The following is a 17,477-nucleotide window of genomic DNA, read 5'->3' on the forward strand; positions in this document are numbered from 1 at the left end:
CATTAAAATGAGAGAGAGAGACAGAGACAGAGAGAGAGAGAGAGAGAGAGAGAGAGAGAGAGAGAGAGAGAGAGAGAGAGAGAGAGAATAAATTCAGGGGTGGAAGGTATCTAGCTATTTCACAACATTTTAGTGTCACCCACCAGTCTCTATCTGCTTCTGCTTGTTCAGCATTTCAGAAGGTACTGTGCAGCACTTAATAGCAGTATTTTCCTATTTAGTATTATCAGGTATTTTCCTAAATTCAGGAACAGTGGGACGAGAAAAGTGAGCGAAATGCTTTTTCAACTTGAACAGAAGTTTTACTAACACTTGCTGGTTTGAACGACATTTCACATCTTTCAGGAACAACCTCAATACTTGGAAAAATAGCCAAATGACATTTTAATTAAAGGAAAGAACAGTTATAGCGAAAATTTGTAACTATTTACAGAATATTACAATTCATTCTATAAATTTACATTATAATACAAAAAGGTCTTTTGACTTATTTTTAAATTTAAAGTCTTTACATTTCCTAACTCGTCCGAAACTTACAAAAACAAATGACAGTAAGTACAAATTACAACAATGCTAGTGTCTTAGGTGTTGCAGAAAGGTCTAAAATTATCTAAAGTGACTAAAGTAGGATTGGTTCACAACCCTTATAAATTTACAAATATTTCCCTTTCTGCTGACATCCCAAAAACATGGAAAATGACTTAGTTTTAATAATGTAACAGGAACATGTATCTTTGTTCAAAAAAGTGTCTGGTATCCACTTCACACTAACAATGGCAAATACTCTTGCAATTTTTTATATAAAATGACACTATCTTTTACTGAACAAATTACTCTCACAAAGGATTTATCAAGTTTCAGTCAACAGGCAAATTGGAAAACTGGAATATTAACAAGCCTTTATTTAAAAATAAAAATAAAAATTGTATAAATAGTTCAGTTGTTTTTACATTACTGACTTAGTTTCATTTCAGACAAATCACAAATAATGTACGTATAATCGCGCACACGATACTCAGTTGCATAGTCATTTATTTAGATTCACTGTGATTGGAAAGAAAAAGAAAGAAATGGGGGAGGGAGAGGAGGAGAGGGGGGGCGGGTAGAGAGGGAGAGGGAGAGGGGGAGAGAGAGAGAGAGAGAGAGAGAGAGAGAGAGAGAGAGAGAGAGAAACTGCCGTACGATTTCATTATTCCATTTTCTTGTAAACTGATTACACTGTGACAATGGTATCTACTGATACAATGTTGCACTACAATGATCAGTATTTAGTACATCACTTACTACCAACCAGTGGCGTACTATGATGAACCTGCGTCATTTTCTGTGAAGGAGATGGAAAAGCACATTTTCCAATTAGGAGTTCAGAAAAAATAAATAACTGTACAGGTGCTTTTTCCTCTTCTTCACCAAGTTCACACTCATCACCCTTCAACAGCCAATTCATATCGTTAAGCTGAAAAGGCTAAGTCTTTCAAGTAAGCACATCAGTCACTCGAGAACACATTCACACCGACAAACGGCACCAGGCACACACCACACGAGTTCCGCTTTTTTAGACGACAGTCTATCCAGCACAGCTACTCAGACTTCCGTTGCGAGTAGCCCGTCCTGATGGTGGAAATGTTCGTCTATCACATACACGCTGCTTGTGGGACCAGTCAGGACGTTGCTGCCCTCTTTGTCATGCGTTCGCTTTGTCAACGCGGGGTCACTGCAAAGAAGAGAAGTGGATATTAGAACTCCCAGTCCCAGAATGCTCACAGTCCACGCAGTAGCCATCCACTGAAATGACGCAAACGAGTGTGGAGCGTTTCGAGGGAAACGCTCGACAAGCGTGTGCATCCACATCCACATTTAATCAAGCTCTTGCAAACACACATTAAGCAGTACAAGTTCCGTTTTGGCAAAACGACTCACCTCGCATTGCAAAGCGACGAGTCGACGGACAGAACAGATATCCTCTTTTCCGCCGTCACAGATGTCCTCGCACTGGGACACAGGTTGTCAAAGTCTTTCTCCAGCTTTGCGCTGCTGGTTACATTGAGCAGAGCCGACGTTCTGCGGTTAGCTGCTGCGTCCGTATTTAACTGTTTTTGCGACCTCGTCCTGTGTAACGTGTACACAGGCCCGCCATTGTCCACTACCTGTGCCTTGGGGTAGCACAAATCACTGTCCACACCAGCACTCACACTGACGATGTTGGGCACTGTCGAGCCGCCACCGCCGCCTCCGCCACCCCCACCACCGTCCTCTGGAGAAGGCGCCGTGTTCGCAGCGACCACATTGTTGCAGCACTTGTCCCAGGTATTCTTGATCATGTGTGCATCACCGGGGCCCGCACGCTTTGCCATCGAGCTGTGAACGGCATTTTGCTCATTTTGCATGCGCGCTTCATCGTCTGCCTTCTGCTGCTCGCGTTTCTGGCGCTGCTTCATGCACATGACAACCACAGCAGCCACCAGCACAAGCAGTGGCACTGCCGTCGAGATGGTCGCGATCACAACAACATGCTCCGGTGACAGGCCACCACCATCTTGACTCTCCACCTGGCGGTGGTGCGAGCTGTTGGCAGCGTTCCACACGGCGGCTGACTCGGCCGGTGCAGACGTCGACGGCACAGCAGGTGGTGGAGGTGGAGGCACCACCTGATGCTCATCTGCCGTGCCCTCGTCACCGCACACAGGTCCGTGGAAGCCCTCGGGGCAGCGGCACTGGAACGCGTTCACCCTGTTGATACAGGTGCCACCGTTGAGGCAGGGGCTCGACTTGCACTCGTCCACCTCGACACTACAGTCCTTCGCAGTGAATCCGGGCCGGCAGGCGCAGCGATAGTCGTTGAGCAGATCAGTGCAGGTGCCACCATTGGCACACGGCTTGGTCCGGCAGTAGTCCACCTTGTTCTGGCACAGTGAGTCGACGTAGCCCGGCACACACTGGCACCGGAACTGATTTACCATGTCGATGCAAGTGCCACCATTGAGGCACGGATTCCCCTTGCAGTCATCAATGTTGATCTCACAGCGCTTGCCAGAGAACCCGACAGGACAGTTGCAGTCGAAGCCGGCGATGCGGTCGACACAGCTACCATTGTTGAGGCAGGGCGCTGAGGCACACTCGTCAATCTGGTGCTCACAGTCGACGCCGTCGTAGCCGGGAGGGCACTGGCAACGGTAGCCCTGTGCCGTGTCGGAGCACGTGGCGCCGTTGCGGCAGGGCTCGTTGTCACACGTCTGTGCCGACGTCTCGCAGTGCGGGCCGTGCCACCCTTTTCGGCAGTCGCAGCGGAAGCTCCCAGTTCCGTTCTCCTGTTGCACAAACAAACACGTGCCTGGTATAGCTACACATTCTAAATACCTATCCACTACTTATTCTAATGGAGACACACAATTCTTAGTGAATGCAAACTTTGCAGCAATGATACAAAATGTGTGTGTATTCTGAAGGATACATCCCTCTCAAGGAAACTTATCTAATTGGCATATGTCTGCTTGAAATCATGCATTATACTATAGTTTTGGGTGCTCATCACTACATTTGACAATGCTACCAGCTGTCTCGATTGTAACAGCTTTTCTGTTTTTCTCATTTTTATTTTAGGTTTCACTATGCATGTCAACAATAATCACTACTGGCCTTGTTCAGATCAGAAGTGCATTGTAAAGGTTACTCACCCTGCAAGTTCCACCATTCTGGCAAGGGTGGTGGGCACAGTCATCCAGCTGGCGCTCACAGTCGGTGCCTGTGTAGCCGGGTGGGCAGGAGCACGTGTATGAGCCCTGGCCCGTGTTGAAGCAGGTTCCACCGTGCCGGCACGGCTTGTGGTTGGTGCAGTAATTAAGGTCCTGGTTGCAGAAGAGCCCGCCCCAGCCTTCATTGCACAGGCAGTCCCATGGTTTCTGGCAGGTGCCGTGTAGGCAGCCCGGGTACCGCTCGCACTGGTCACACAGGGGGCCCTTCCAGCCACTGTGGCACCTGCAAATGATAGGGCATGCTGTACACCTGAAACTTGTAGCTGTAATATGATCTTATAGCTGAATTAATGCAAATGCTCTGTGTGTAGTAATCATAGTTACAGTGGGGGGGGGGGGGGTGAGGGGCGAAACTGGTGAAGAATCTGGTTTGACAAGGCGGAGGTTCAAATGGCTGCAGGTTGCAGCAGTTATGCAGAGATGAATAGACTTGCACACTAGCTGTAGCATTCAGTCTCAACTAGGAACAACAGTGACAACAATGATGACAAGATTGTAGTAGAATGCACACTGGATTGCTTTTAATGTCTTTAAGAAAAGGATGCTAACTTTTCAACAGCATCCAGTTGACTGTTCTTTAAGCAGTCTGTGAAGATACACTTGACTTAGAGGGAGGACTACAAGATGCACCACGATTTTTCCAGCCCAAACAGAATATAAATGATTGCACTTTGTTAAAGGATAATTCTGCAGGCTTTAAACGAATCTCAATACCTCTTTGTATAAATTTTGTATTACAAGATATAGTCAGTATAACAATACACAGTGTACAAGTGACAATGAAGCTTCATTGCAAATGAAAACGCCAATTCACTACAATTTGATAATTAGGATTTTCAAGACCCCTCAGTTCTCCTAAACACCTCATGCTCACAAGCATTATCACAAAGCCTCTCTGGTTACCTGCAAAGTGATACCTGTTTAACAGGACTCTTGCTAATGAATATGTACTGAAATGTGGTAGGATAACAGACTAAGTGGTTAATGTTTCTATCATTGTTTCTCATTTTAAGACTAACGCCCACAGACGTGCCGAATGCATGATCATAATGTAAGGGTACATTAGTAGGTAAATGCTAGGAAGTAACACAAAATTGCGTTAACACACAGCGACCAAGTTAAATGTTTCATCATGTAAAACACTACATTTGTCGAAATTCCAACGAACATTTTGTTTTTGGTAATAAGGCACACTGTATCTCCTGACACCAACGAACTTCGAATATTTCGTAAAAACGGCGGCTTTACTACTGAAACGATAACACATAGTGCACAGTCGCGTGTGGGAGATGTTTTGGAGAGCAAAAACAACACTACAGTGTGTTTTAACAGTGGTGAGAGGTGCCATCAGGAAGCTAAAAGTTCTTTAACTACGGCATTAATTGATGGCCTGTTATAATATGAAGTCAAAAGTCTGATAAATGAGGGCGTTCTCCTCGGAATGGAATTTTTGAAAAGCACTGATAAGGACAGAGAACACGAGCTTGTGTTAAGATACCAGGTAGCGTCTTCAATGGAAATGCATGAGAATTTTCGGGGATGACGTATTTTGACTATATCGATCTAATAATTGAGGGCGTTGGGTATAAGTGACACTCAGAGATGTGGTGTAGCAGACGAGAGGAAGTCGTTTCGCGCCGATTCAAGTGTCACGATCGATGTAACCCACGTACCTCGCCACTCCCCCCGAAACAAGCATTATACGGAGGAGTCCCTTCTAGCTGCAACACTTATTCCCTGTAATAGACCGGTTGTTTCTGAACTTCAAAATTGGGCGTCGGAAGGTAATACGGCCAGAAAAAAATGGAACCACAGAGTAGAGCGGACTGGAGCGATAAGACGAGGACTGAGCAGGTAGCGGCCAATTAATCGGCGTGGGACCGCTACCCAGAGGGCTAATTAGCGCTGCGCTGTCTAATGTATTCGCCGCCTGCCCTTATTCTGGCACGGCCAGGAATGTGAGCACACAGCCGCCCCCGCAGACCGCCGTACGCCACCAGCTCGTTAGGCGCAAGAAGACGGCCACGATAGCGGCCGGTTGGCGCTAGCTGCCTCCTCCTTTGTATGGAGGCGAGGCTGATGGCTTTCTCCGTAAGCCACCGCGCGGGTACACTCCGCGCTCCGGCAGCCGCCGAAAATGGCGACATTCCCACGGCTGCCGCTAAAGCACGCGCGTGTCAAAATTCTCTCGTCACTATCACGCTGCTTGCCACCAATTCGTATTTACCTACATTTTCTCTCAGACTAATGGTACTAGTACTGTTCACACTAACTGTTCGTTGTTTTCTGTGGGAGTTGTCGAACGGTCAGTTATGGTGAACGCACTATATATTCGTGTAACACCAAATAACGCAATGTTTAATCGAACTCTCTCGATGCTTACGAATTTAGTCGCGCTGTGCATAATTGCGACCTAAAAAACTTCAAAATAATATTGCTGCCAGTCCGGCTGTTCCATAATAAGCATCCCCAAAATCAGGAACTTTGTCAGAAAAAAAGGGGCAGGTTTTAAAACTGCTGTGGCGTTAAGTCAGAAACGTCACCGATGAAGGTAAACAGAAGAAAATTTACTCGTGACAGGCATAATCCGCTTACTACAGTTTCATACTACACCGGTGTTCTAGAGATACAAATGTCAATTTAACAATGACATTTTTGTGACGGCGGTAAAAGTTTTCCCTGGAAATCAACACTACTACTATCGAGCACTGTCGGAATTCAATGTTCATTAGCCATCTTACAACTTGTATGATGTCATGTATGGCCACTGATTATACGATTACAGCTCCGGATTTGTTCTTCGTTATTTTGTAACGGTTAGGTTAGTTTTTTTAACGTCTCGTCGACAACGAGGTCATTAGAGACGGAGCACAAGCTCGGGTTAGGGAAGGATGGGGAAGGAAAAATCGGCCGTGCCCTTTCAAAGGAACCATCCCGGCATTTGCCTGAAACGATTTAGGGAAATCACGGAAAACCTAAATCAGAATGGCTGGAGACGGGATTGAACCAATTTTGTAACAATACGCTGTATACACAGAACCATGTCTGCAGGGGAAGCGGTAACTGCCGAGGAGGGTGAGAACAGCAGCACAGCGAACAGGGCGAGATAACCCGGGGGACGACGATTTCGCAACAGTAGTCCCGCTGTGTCGCTTATCGGGCGGTAAGCAAGCAGTGTTCCCCTTTTCATCCCCCCCCCCTCCGTCACCACGGAGACCTTACACGGTTAGTCAGTGCCTTAAACGTGAGTTACACGAACTTTCCAGGTTCTCTGACCTCACCCCCCCTGCCGTACACGCTCCTGGCATTTGAGAGAACCATAGGTGTTTCACATATTCGCAAACATTTCACGTCACTCCGCATTTGAAGAAGAAATACGGTACCACTGCGATGTTTCAGACATTCTAGAAGCTTGTGCATAGCTGTCTACTATCGAATGAGGAAATAAGTGAACCGAATAGGAAGTTAATCGTTTGAGAGCAGTGTGAGAGGTGTGTGGTTTTGCGGGCGCGCAGCGGTTGCGGCGGCGCTGGCCACCTAGTTGCCGTTGGCCGCGACTGTCCACCGGCCACATGTGAATCTCATTGAGTTGCAACGAGCAAGCCAAGCCGCCACGCCTGCCTGTTCCCACGGTGAGGGATTCAGTATGCAGGTCAAGGAGATACCTCCCCGAGCCACTGCCAACTCTATTCACGCTTACACAAATGTCGCAAATTCGACGATGCACTCTAGTGTAATTTAGTAAACCCGATAACTGACGGACAGCTACCTCAGCCGCCGACTCGCGGTGAATAACAATCGCTCGCCGGCGTCTTCATTCGCTGGATTCAGTTTCTACTTGTAAATACCTCAACTTCTTGCCCACAAAATTTACAGAGCTAATGCGCGTATTACACCGTTTAAGAACGGCACAGGAGTACATTAATTGATTAGTGCGTACTTCATTACGCTGCGCTGCCACACCGCCGTTGCGTTGAAACTGCATAACTGTTTTTGTTTTCGTTCGGCTTCGGTCGCGGGGGAGGGGGGGGGGGGCGAGCGCTGAGGGTGAGACGGAGGAAGGTGAACAAGAAACAGGCAGATGATTACAGTGTCGTGTTAATTTGTCAGATCTTTTTTCTTGTTACTTTAGAAAACAACTAAGGAACTTTGGGTTCGTGACACTTTACTACTACTTTACCTTCAAAGGTAGTTAATTTCTCTCGTGGTTGATGCAAAAGCAAAGACTGGTGTCGTGGTGTAGCAGCGTATTTTCGATGTAACAGCTGTAAATTTTAAGGAAGTGTTGTCTCCTCCTTTATTGTATACACGCTTCCGTTACTGTAGGCCTATACACGAAGTCTTAATCGTCTTTACACAATCGCTAGAATGCTCTGACTTCTCACAACGGTTTATTGCCATGCTTGATAGAAATGTGGACGCTCGACTGCGTCATTAGTCCCCCGTTATGTTGTCCTACAATCGCGTATAATGAAATATGAATGCCATTACACATTCCCAACTATTACTTCACGGTACAAGATTTAAATATTAATTTGTAAGTTTGAAATTTATTTTTAGGCAGACTAGTACGAAGGAAAACCTAAAATGCACTGGCACTCAACGAAACATATGTTACAAGTATTCAGCCACTACTACAGAAAGCTAATGAAGTAGTGAAAGTAGTACTTACAGGCACTCGTTGGGCTTCGTGCAATGTCCGTGCTGCTCATCACACCCAGGAAGACAGCGCGCTGAAACAAAACAGAAAAAATTTCGTTGTAAGACGTGATCAGTACTCAGCGCTACGCAAGGCATTTAAAGGTTTAGATGTCTCCGAAACATTACATAAGGGCGCTGCCCTTGTTTTCTAACTGCAAGGGTGGTGGACGGCTTTCGGGTTTCGTGAGCGGGCCTCGGCGCAGTGCGGAAGGCGGGCTGTTAGGACCCATGGCTTATCACTCGGCTGACAATGGCGGTGCGCCTGACAATGGCGAAGCACCGTGACGGCCCGTGGCACGCGAACCGACGAAAAATTCCCCCAGCCTGTCACGGCCGACGGCCACAGGGACTGTGCAGCGACAGAAATAAATTTCCCGTCTTCCTTAAAACGTCGCCACGCCTCTGGGGAGCTCGTCCTGAAGGCTCACTACTTCCGCCACCGACAAAGTCAACCAGAAAATTGACCGCCTCTTGCCTACGAAAGTGACCCACCTATCATCGATTCCTGTACACCTAGGTAGAAACATCCAATAGGAAGGGTGGAGGGAGGGGTTCAAATGGTTCTGAGCACTATGCGACTTAACTTGTGAGGTCATCAGTCGCCTAGAACTTAGAACTAATTAAACCTAACTAACCTAAGGACATCACACACATCCATGCCCGAGGCAGGATTCGAACCTGCGACCGTAGCGGTCGCCCGGCTCCAGACTGTAGCGACTAGAACCGCACGGCCACTCCGGCCGACGTGGAGGGAGGGGAACGGGGGGGGGAGGGGGGAGACAGAGAGAGAGAGAGAGAGAGAGAGAGAGAGAGAGAGAGAGAGAGAGAGAGAGAGAGAGAGAGAGGGGGGGGGGGATTGGGGGGGGGTCGACAACTTGGCACGAACATAGAATATCAATTAGTTGAAAACTTTTCGAGCAACTGGCGCTTAAGCTGCACTACGAGCAGCAGAGGTACGATATTCAGAGAACGCACTCGTTAAAACGGTTGCTCACAATTAACAAACCAACATCCCCAAGTGTTAAGAAACTGTTAGAGCCTAATAACCACGATACATACATCTTTCCTTTAACAGTGTGAAATTTCGATACAGGCGAGGTAATTGACCTGTCAAATTGCAACAAGCAGTAAGCAAAGAAACGAGCTGGTCACTGTGGTATCAGTAGGTACCGACATTCAAATGCTCAAATGCATATATTGCCATATTGTGTACGCTCAGGTAATGAAATAGGTATAAAAATTTTACCCACTATGGACTAATAGTGATAGTGGAACAAAATTTTATGTAACGATAGATAGCGCCATGAGCCACTATTGTTTACAGCGCTGTTTCAAACGGAAACCCCTCGGGCTCTTGAGCACGATACTCACTTCTCCCCCTACCCGGGCGAGCACGTGGCGAAACTAACTGGGGATCAACGAAAAATGTAACAGCGCGGAAACAGGTGATACACTGTGAAGCGCCATTTATTAGCGCGGCGGCACGCCACGAGAGTGACAGTTCCCGGGGACGCGTGGGCAGCGCTGAATGCAGAGGGCGGGGCAGGGTGGAGGTGTCTGCGTCTGCGGAAGGCCTTTAAGGCGGCTCTTTAAAGCCCCGCGGCTGTCGCTTTTGTGTGTCTCAATGCCGCAACCCGGCCGAGGCCACTGCTCCTCGCCACAAGCCTCTCGCCATTTCGGATCGTGTTACCAAAACAAAACAAAAAAAAAGCCTACTCGTCGTCGCGGTGGTGGGGCTGAGCACAATTAAATAGGCCGGCGCGAGGAGGGAGGCAAGTGCCGAGAGAAGTAAAAACGTCGGAAGAGGAAGACTGATAGCGTCCGGGGAAAATTCGTACAAGCGCGCTGCCTAGGGAGCTGCGATCGGCATCTTCGTGTAACTAATTGCGTGAGAAAGTAAGCCTTTTTTCCCCTTCCAGGAAAAGTCTTCTCCTCGGGTTAACGCGGCAAAAAGTTAAGATGAAGAGTAATCGCCGAGGCGCAACCCTCGCCCCCTTTTATCCCTCGCAGAGAAACAGTGTGTGCCGGGAAGCGGGTACAGGCTGTCGGTCGTAGCGGGGAGCGAGGAGGAAGGGTGGATATGTTAATACGACGAGATGTCGGAAGCTTTCGGGAAAATAAAAGAACGGCGGAGGCGGGCTGCAGCAGCGGCGGCGGCGGCGGCGGCGGCGGCGGCCGGCTCTAGCACACAATATCGTGCGGACGGCGTGGCAACAGCGCCTGCTGGCGCTCTTTCCCACAGATCTGAATGTATCGAGGATGCTGCCGGCGCACGGCCGCGGCCGCGCCGCTGGCTAACCTGCACCTGTATCCGCGACTAGCCCTAGTCACACACAAAAACACCTCCCCCTTCATTAAGAAGCGCTGCTACTGCTGCGTCGCCCGGGGCGTTTAACTCCGTAACAGTTCTTCCGCTACCCGTGTCGCTGCGAAGGACATCACTGCCTCTCTCCCAAATTTACTTTCCTTTGACAACAACTACGACAGCAGAATCGCGATTTTTTTTTTTTTACAGTTTCTCCGCTTCTATCTTAATTAACTCGGCACAATCTTAGCAAACAATGGCATCACCATGAGGATTATTCCTTCTTGTAAACAAAATAAAGCGTAACTGTTTTCTGTTTCCAATGTGTTCTGTTGCCATGCTCAGTAAGGACGTCACAAGGAGGTACGGCAGAGAATATTTTTTAACGTCCCGTCGACGTCACTAGAGACTGAACTAAATCGTTTTGGGGAAGGCAATTTGCAATGTCTTTATGAATAAGGCAAGAAATCAAAGCAAACGTGAGTCTGGCTGGTCAGCGGGAAAAACCTTGAGTCTCCTTCGATCACTAAATTGTTGATATCACTGGAGAAACAGCAATACTGAGGAGGGAGGGGGATTATATATATATGGGGGGGGGGTCTGACCGAAATGCGAACCCAGATTCTTCCTAATATTGGCCCGTTCGATTGAAATCAATTCATCGCTTACTTTGTACATCTGGTCTTAAGATTTTTCAATACAAACGTGAACCAACACGATTTTTTTCTCTCTCTGCTAGCTGACTCGCAGCTGATGAAACTACTTATTCTGCGCCGGACTGGGTGGCCGAGCGGTTCTAGGCGCTACAGTCTGGAGCCGCGCGACCGCTACGGTCGCAGGTTCGAATCCTGCCTCGGGCATGGATGTTTGTGATGTCCTTAGGTTAGTTAGGTTTAAGTAGTTCTAGGTTCTAGGGGACTGATGACCTCAGAAGTTTAGTCCCATAGTGCTCAGAACCATTTCAACTTATTCTGCAAACAGGAGTTTCAAGTTTATTTGTACTTAGTGTTTTTTGCGACAAGTTTCGAGGTCGTAGCCTGAAGTCTCAAGAGGTCTGTGTGTAGAGCCGAGAGTACAACTAAGTGTGAGCCTGTAAGGGGCAGCGGTGCGCAGAACCCTACGGTCTCTGTAGTGTAACTGCAGTAAGGAAAACAATGCAGTGTTCAAAACTAAACTTGGAACAGCTTTATAGGCTTGCCTGGCGATTTTACACTCAGCTGCACCCTACGTCAAAATACTTGATCACGCCACGCGGAAACACAACGTTGCCCCCGCGAAGAAGGATTACGGACTTCGTTAAGCCTTTCGATGGTGGAATGGACGGACTTTCAAATTTCTACGAATTTAGGGCGGTCGCTGAAAGGTATAATCGTGCCCACAGTTGTGAAGAATGTTAAAGCTTGCAAATAGATATTTAACTTGTCTCAAAAACACGTAAATTTAAAACGCTTCGCCTGAAACTATTTCACTGCTAATAGCAGAACAAACAAGCCGTGTTAGAGATGCAGTGGCTGTTAGCTGGTTACGCGACTATCCGTCATTCGGAAGACAATTACTGTCATCAGCTCGGAGCTGCAAGTAACACGAATACAGTAACTCGCAATTTCCACGCCGCAGACCACGACCGATTGTCTCTCGCTGGCTTTTAATCCATAAATTAGTTTTCTTTGTCTCGGCTGCCTTTCGCTTTTAGTCGTTCGTCTAACTCGGCGCTGCGCGACTAAAAAGAAATACGAGGAAGTGTGCGGAGGACAGCCGCATCGGGCCCCGGTTAAGCCGAGAATGCACGAATACCGGCGAGTGTGGAATATCTGGGAGTGTTTTTTGTTTTGTGTGCTGGGGCCGGGGCCGGCTGGCCCCGTACAGCGCGTTACGGCCGGCCGCGCCGAGCGTGGGAAGCTGCGCCGTCTGGGAAAGGAATCCATACCCGCCGCTATTATGTCCCATAATGACTAATTGAGATGCTCGGGATAAACACTTCGAACCCAGGACCGCACTTCATTAAGGACTCGCCTCAGCCAGTATTTACACCGCTAAGAAACCAATTGACGACTGCAACCGTGGTCATCTCCTCGTCGACTGGACCGGCCCCTGTGGGGTATCTGTGCGCCGAAATGAACGGCTGCACTGCCTAATGACTGGCGTCTCAGCGCGAAGCTGCAGCTCGTAAAGGTGGTGATGAATGGTAATACGTGAGTCAGAACGCTTGCGGAATACGGAAACCGTTTTCAATCCTTCTAACGGACCCAACAACTCGTTGTACATAGTTGTCGCTATAAACTGTCTGAAGATTATAAAAAAAAAAATGCCAGGGAGGCTGGGGGGGGGGGGGGGAGGAGGAGAGAGAATTGCTAGTCGCTGCACTTCTGGGCTCATCGCTCCAACTTCGACGACTTTTGAAATGGGGAAGTTAACTCCATTTTTTGTTTTTAGTAGCACTTTTACTTAATGTGCAATTCGAAGTCACAGCGTCAATTCAGAGTTTCCAGTTTTGTGGAAATTAAAAAGTGAAGACGCCAGAAACAAATATCGACGAAACTTGCAGAACTGTGTTTTATGTGACAGGTGCGTGTTCTTTCAAGTGTTGTGATGTGTCCTTACAACAACATAAGCTCTAGTGATGCTGCAGTGACTTCGAATGTACATCGGCGAAATAATAAAGCAATTGAAAACACAGAAGACAAATTTTGCCATTTATCTCCTTGTGTCGGCTATTGCAAAAATAGTCACGATGAGAGCCATGAAATGAATTCCGGAAGTCCCTGTTACACCATGTCAGAATGAAATTTAAGTGTCTAACAGTGGTTTTACTGACGCTGCAACCTACTTTCTGAAGTGTTATTTCTGTGAGCGAACCGACTTCATTTTTAGTAATTGTGAAACAATGCTAACATAGCACGTCTAAGCTGCTGCGAGAATAAAGGTATTACATTTAGTCCACTACTGCAATGTCTTGCTGGCGACTTCCGCGTCATCCATCACCGTCTCCGTGTAATTCATAATACAAACTCTGAAATTATCCTTAAAAAAATGAAATGATCGTACGGCATTGTTGACCGGGAGGTCCCATGCGTAGTGTTCGGCCGCCGAAATTGCAAGTCCTATTTACCTGACGCCACGTCGGCGACTTGTCAATGATGAAATGATGATGAAAGACACACAACACCCAGTCATCTCGAGGCAGAAAAAAAAAAAAAATCCGTGAGCCCACCAGGAATCGAACCCGTGACCCTGCGCGCAACAAGCGAGAACGCTACCACCAGACCACAAGCTGCTGATTGGAATTGTCCCTGGAGGATTATAATATCTCCGACGGCAGAGAGATCAAGATATGTGCTGGTGCCACGGTCTAATCGGAATTACAAACTTACGTATTCAAACAAGGTCACGGAATAGCGATAAAAGGTGAAGTACTTTTTGCACTATGTACTACCATTACGCAGAACGAGAAATGTCAGATACGGTGATATTAAACGGTAAGTTCCAGACAACCGTAATTGTTGAGCTGCTGATGTACGGAAATATTTTAACCTCGTGTCAGCCGCGTCAAAATTAGGTTACCTACAGAGCTACTGGATTTTGAAAGATATGAAAAGCAACTGATACGAGCGGATTATGGCAGTGAAGAACAGAATGAGATTCCCGTGCAGATCTTGAGGCAAAGTACAAGGAAGAATAGCGGTGAATACTTACGCTTTAGGCAGTAATCGCCCTGCCAGCCCACGAGGCAGACCCGTTGGCCTTCGGTGGAGCACGTCCAGTGGCCGAAGTTGTCGTCGCGCGGGCGACACAGGGTGACGCAGCCTGGCCCGTAGTAATGCGGGTCGCAGGTGACGCGGTACTCGTAGCGCATCACCGAGTGCGCAGACCGATGCTCGTCCTGCGTCCACTCTGCAGACACGTCCAGCCACCTCTGCGTCGTCAGCCGCGCAATCAGTGTCTGGCCTGCGGGCGGAACACACACATACTGGCCACCGTCCCACCACAGCCGTCAGTGCTTGCCGGCTAAGCGAAAGAAATAAGTGAGGCACGGAAGGACTGCAAATAAAGATGGCGAGGAAGTAGGGTCGAATGAAAGTGGTTTGCCGAGACAGTGGGGGAGCAACATACAGCAAGCAGCAGCAGCAGCATTCTATAATGTGCAAGTTCATCCAAAACCAACAGTTGTACATATGTGCAAAGGAAGGCAATGAACTACGGCAGGGAGGGGTGGACGGTGTGGTAACAGTACAGCCACATTCGACACCGACCAACATCGTACTCTGTGACCTAAAATGTTCATTCCGAGCAGAGTTAAAAACCTATCAGATAGCTTTACTGTGCATGGTCTAAGTCAGCAGGAGAGGCACCACAGGACATTTTAATTTCCACTGTCTATACTTTTACAAATAAATTCGTAAAACTTGGTCACCATGACCAGGAATGATTCAGGATTCATACTCATAGTGGAAGCTCAAAAACGTAACAAAACATTTTTTTTACATGTGAAATTTCATCATTTTTTCACTTTCTACTGGTTGCATTTGTTGCTATAGGTACACTTTTCTTCGTAAGAGATTCTTCGATGACTTTTGCACAGCATACAAACCATAGTTACAGGTGTATGAAACTCTAGAAGTTATTTAATTTATGAAAAATTGAATGAACTGTTACATTTTAAACTTCATGTTTAGAAAAAACTCAAGTTTTATAGTTAATTATCTCAATTTTTCCACAGTTTAATAGATTTGGAAAATTCTAGAATTTCATACACCTGTAACAACTGTTTGTATGCTATGAGAAATTCATCGAAGAATCTCTCTTACTTAGGAAGAAAAGTGCACCTATAGCAACAAATGCAGCCAGTAAGAAGTGAAAAACGATGAAATTTCACATCTAAAAATAGGTATTTTGCTACGTTTTTGAACTTCCACTGCGATGATTGTGAGACCTCAATCCTTCCTCGTCATGGTGACAAAGTTTTATGAATTTATTTGTAGAAGTGTAGACAGTAGAAATTAAAATGTCCTGTGGTGACTCTCCTGCTCCAAGTCGGCCCGTTTGATGTCCTACCCCCCTTAAATCAGTTAAAGGGGGACGTTTACTTTTACGTAGATACTGAACCAGAGCGCAATTCTACATTTTTCGCGTTAAAAATTGCCAGCGGTGAAAATGTGACCGAGAGAAATACGACTCACTGGGTACCAAATCCGAGAGTTTTGAATGGCCCGTCTGGCATTTCACCACTACGCCGCATACGCTATGGCGTCCAACAATGTCTTAGAAATGCTAGCAACTCATTCGCTACGGGCTCATCCCCGCCGCCCTTGGAAGAGTGAAACTGTCGTGGGAATCTGCCAATGGACGCTACAGAACAAAACCTTGTGCAGATTAATAAAATGTCAGCCTCGTCGTGGAAACATCCCAAGGCTTTTTGAAGCCACCTGTCCGGAACGAAATGGCCGCCCGGAAGAATAAAAGGAACGTCCGTGCGCGGGGGAAAAAGTCGAGACAAACTGGAACTGGTCTTGTGCCCTGGAGAATCTGGCATTTATCTGGATGCGAAGCTGTGCGAAAGTACGTTTGCATGCATTAGGATGAGGCTGTGGATAACAGCTGCGTTTAGCGACGCAAATATTCGTCCTTGCAGGACTACCGCCGAGAGGCATGGTTTGCAAACGTAAGATAGGGAGGGGAGGAGATAGAGGAGGGAGAGAGAGAGAGAGAGAGTTCGATGCTTCCTAGAGAAACCTCTTGTCAAATGTAAATGTTTCATTGGAGTTTTCATATAAACAGGGAATACTGTTCACATTTCTTCAGCACTATTTCACTGAGGATTGTAGTTGGTATGCTAGAACATTAGGTAGTTTTCCCATTGTGTTACGTACTTCTGAATAAGAAATTTGGTTTAATGCAGGAAGTGTCATTCTTTACATTCCCACTATCTTAGTTCATTTTACGCTGTCTTCGGTTACTCGACTGTTTAATTCAAAAGTAGTGTTGTTTACCGAAGACTTTATAGGCTACACCCTGTTTCAAAACCGTTGGTTCAGTTGACTTACTTTGTGTAACATTTATTCGTACTTCTCAATCACGATCAGTGCTATAGTAAAAAATCGACTGACTCTAAAACAAGTTGCCATGTATATTTTCTTTGGCGTGCAGTATTCTGATGCGACTGTTACGTTACTTTCGAGTTCATGAGGGGACGAGAGTGGTTATACTGACGTTTGGCGACAAATTACTAATACGTCCTTAGAGCAGACAGCCTGTATGGAAGAGCAGTTTGCATAGTATTTTCATACTCCGGCCGGCGAACTAGTAAGGCAAACGCTGCGAAGCGGCGATGGCCAAGGAAAGCCGGTGAGCTAGAAAAACCGGGCCTTGCCCCCACTGGCGGCAGCCGTGGGAACTGTAACGCAGCTTCTGCGTCCACTGTTCTTCCTTCGGAGGCGGCCCTCGCTTAATCCACGTCGAGTAGAACACTAATGGCTCCGGTATACTGCCAGGCATGTTCGGCATCTGAGTACACCTGCGAACTGCTGCTACCTGTCAGCAGTGATAGGTGCTACTGATGGATCTCCGCCTTATTTATTATTGCACGCGCAGCAGAGACCGCTACAAGCACAGAATTTCCTACAGAGTCGGGAGACATCCAGGAGTTTTTCTCACACAACGTGTCGCTCTACGTAAAAGACAGGCATCATCTACTTTTCGTAAAGATAGTTTTCGATGTGACC

The 17,477-nt window shown here is 47.1% G+C and overlaps 1 protein-coding gene across 4 annotated transcripts in view; it reads right to left on the bottom strand.

Annotated features, from left to right (window-relative positions):
- Positions 1 to 294: 294 nt before the first annotated feature.
- Positions 295 to 17,477, bottom strand: part of LOC126183887 (neurogenic locus protein delta) — a 1,431,801-nt gene continuing 1,414,618 nt past the window's right edge. For all 4 annotated transcript variants that reach the window (XM_049926201.1, XM_049926198.1, XM_049926199.1 and 1 more), the window contains 5 exons: positions 14,452 to 14,703; positions 8,425 to 8,485; positions 3,675 to 3,975; positions 1,921 to 3,308; positions 295 to 1,714 (listed from right to left, as the gene is read on the bottom strand). In XM_049926201.1, the coding sequence (XP_049782158.1) occupies positions 1,585 to 1,714; positions 1,921 to 3,308; positions 3,675 to 3,975; positions 8,425 to 8,485; positions 14,452 to 14,703 (2,132 nt within the window). In that variant the 3' untranslated portion in view covers positions 295 to 1,584. The remainder of the gene's footprint in view (positions 1,715 to 1,920; positions 3,309 to 3,674; positions 3,976 to 8,424; positions 8,486 to 14,451; positions 14,704 to 17,477) is intronic.

Source organism: Schistocerca cancellata, chromosome 4, assembly GCF_023864275.1.
Source record: "Schistocerca cancellata isolate TAMUIC-IGC-003103 chromosome 4, iqSchCanc2.1, whole genome shotgun sequence".
Classification (NCBI taxonomy): Eukaryota; Metazoa; Arthropoda; class Insecta; order Orthoptera; family Acrididae; genus Schistocerca; species Schistocerca cancellata.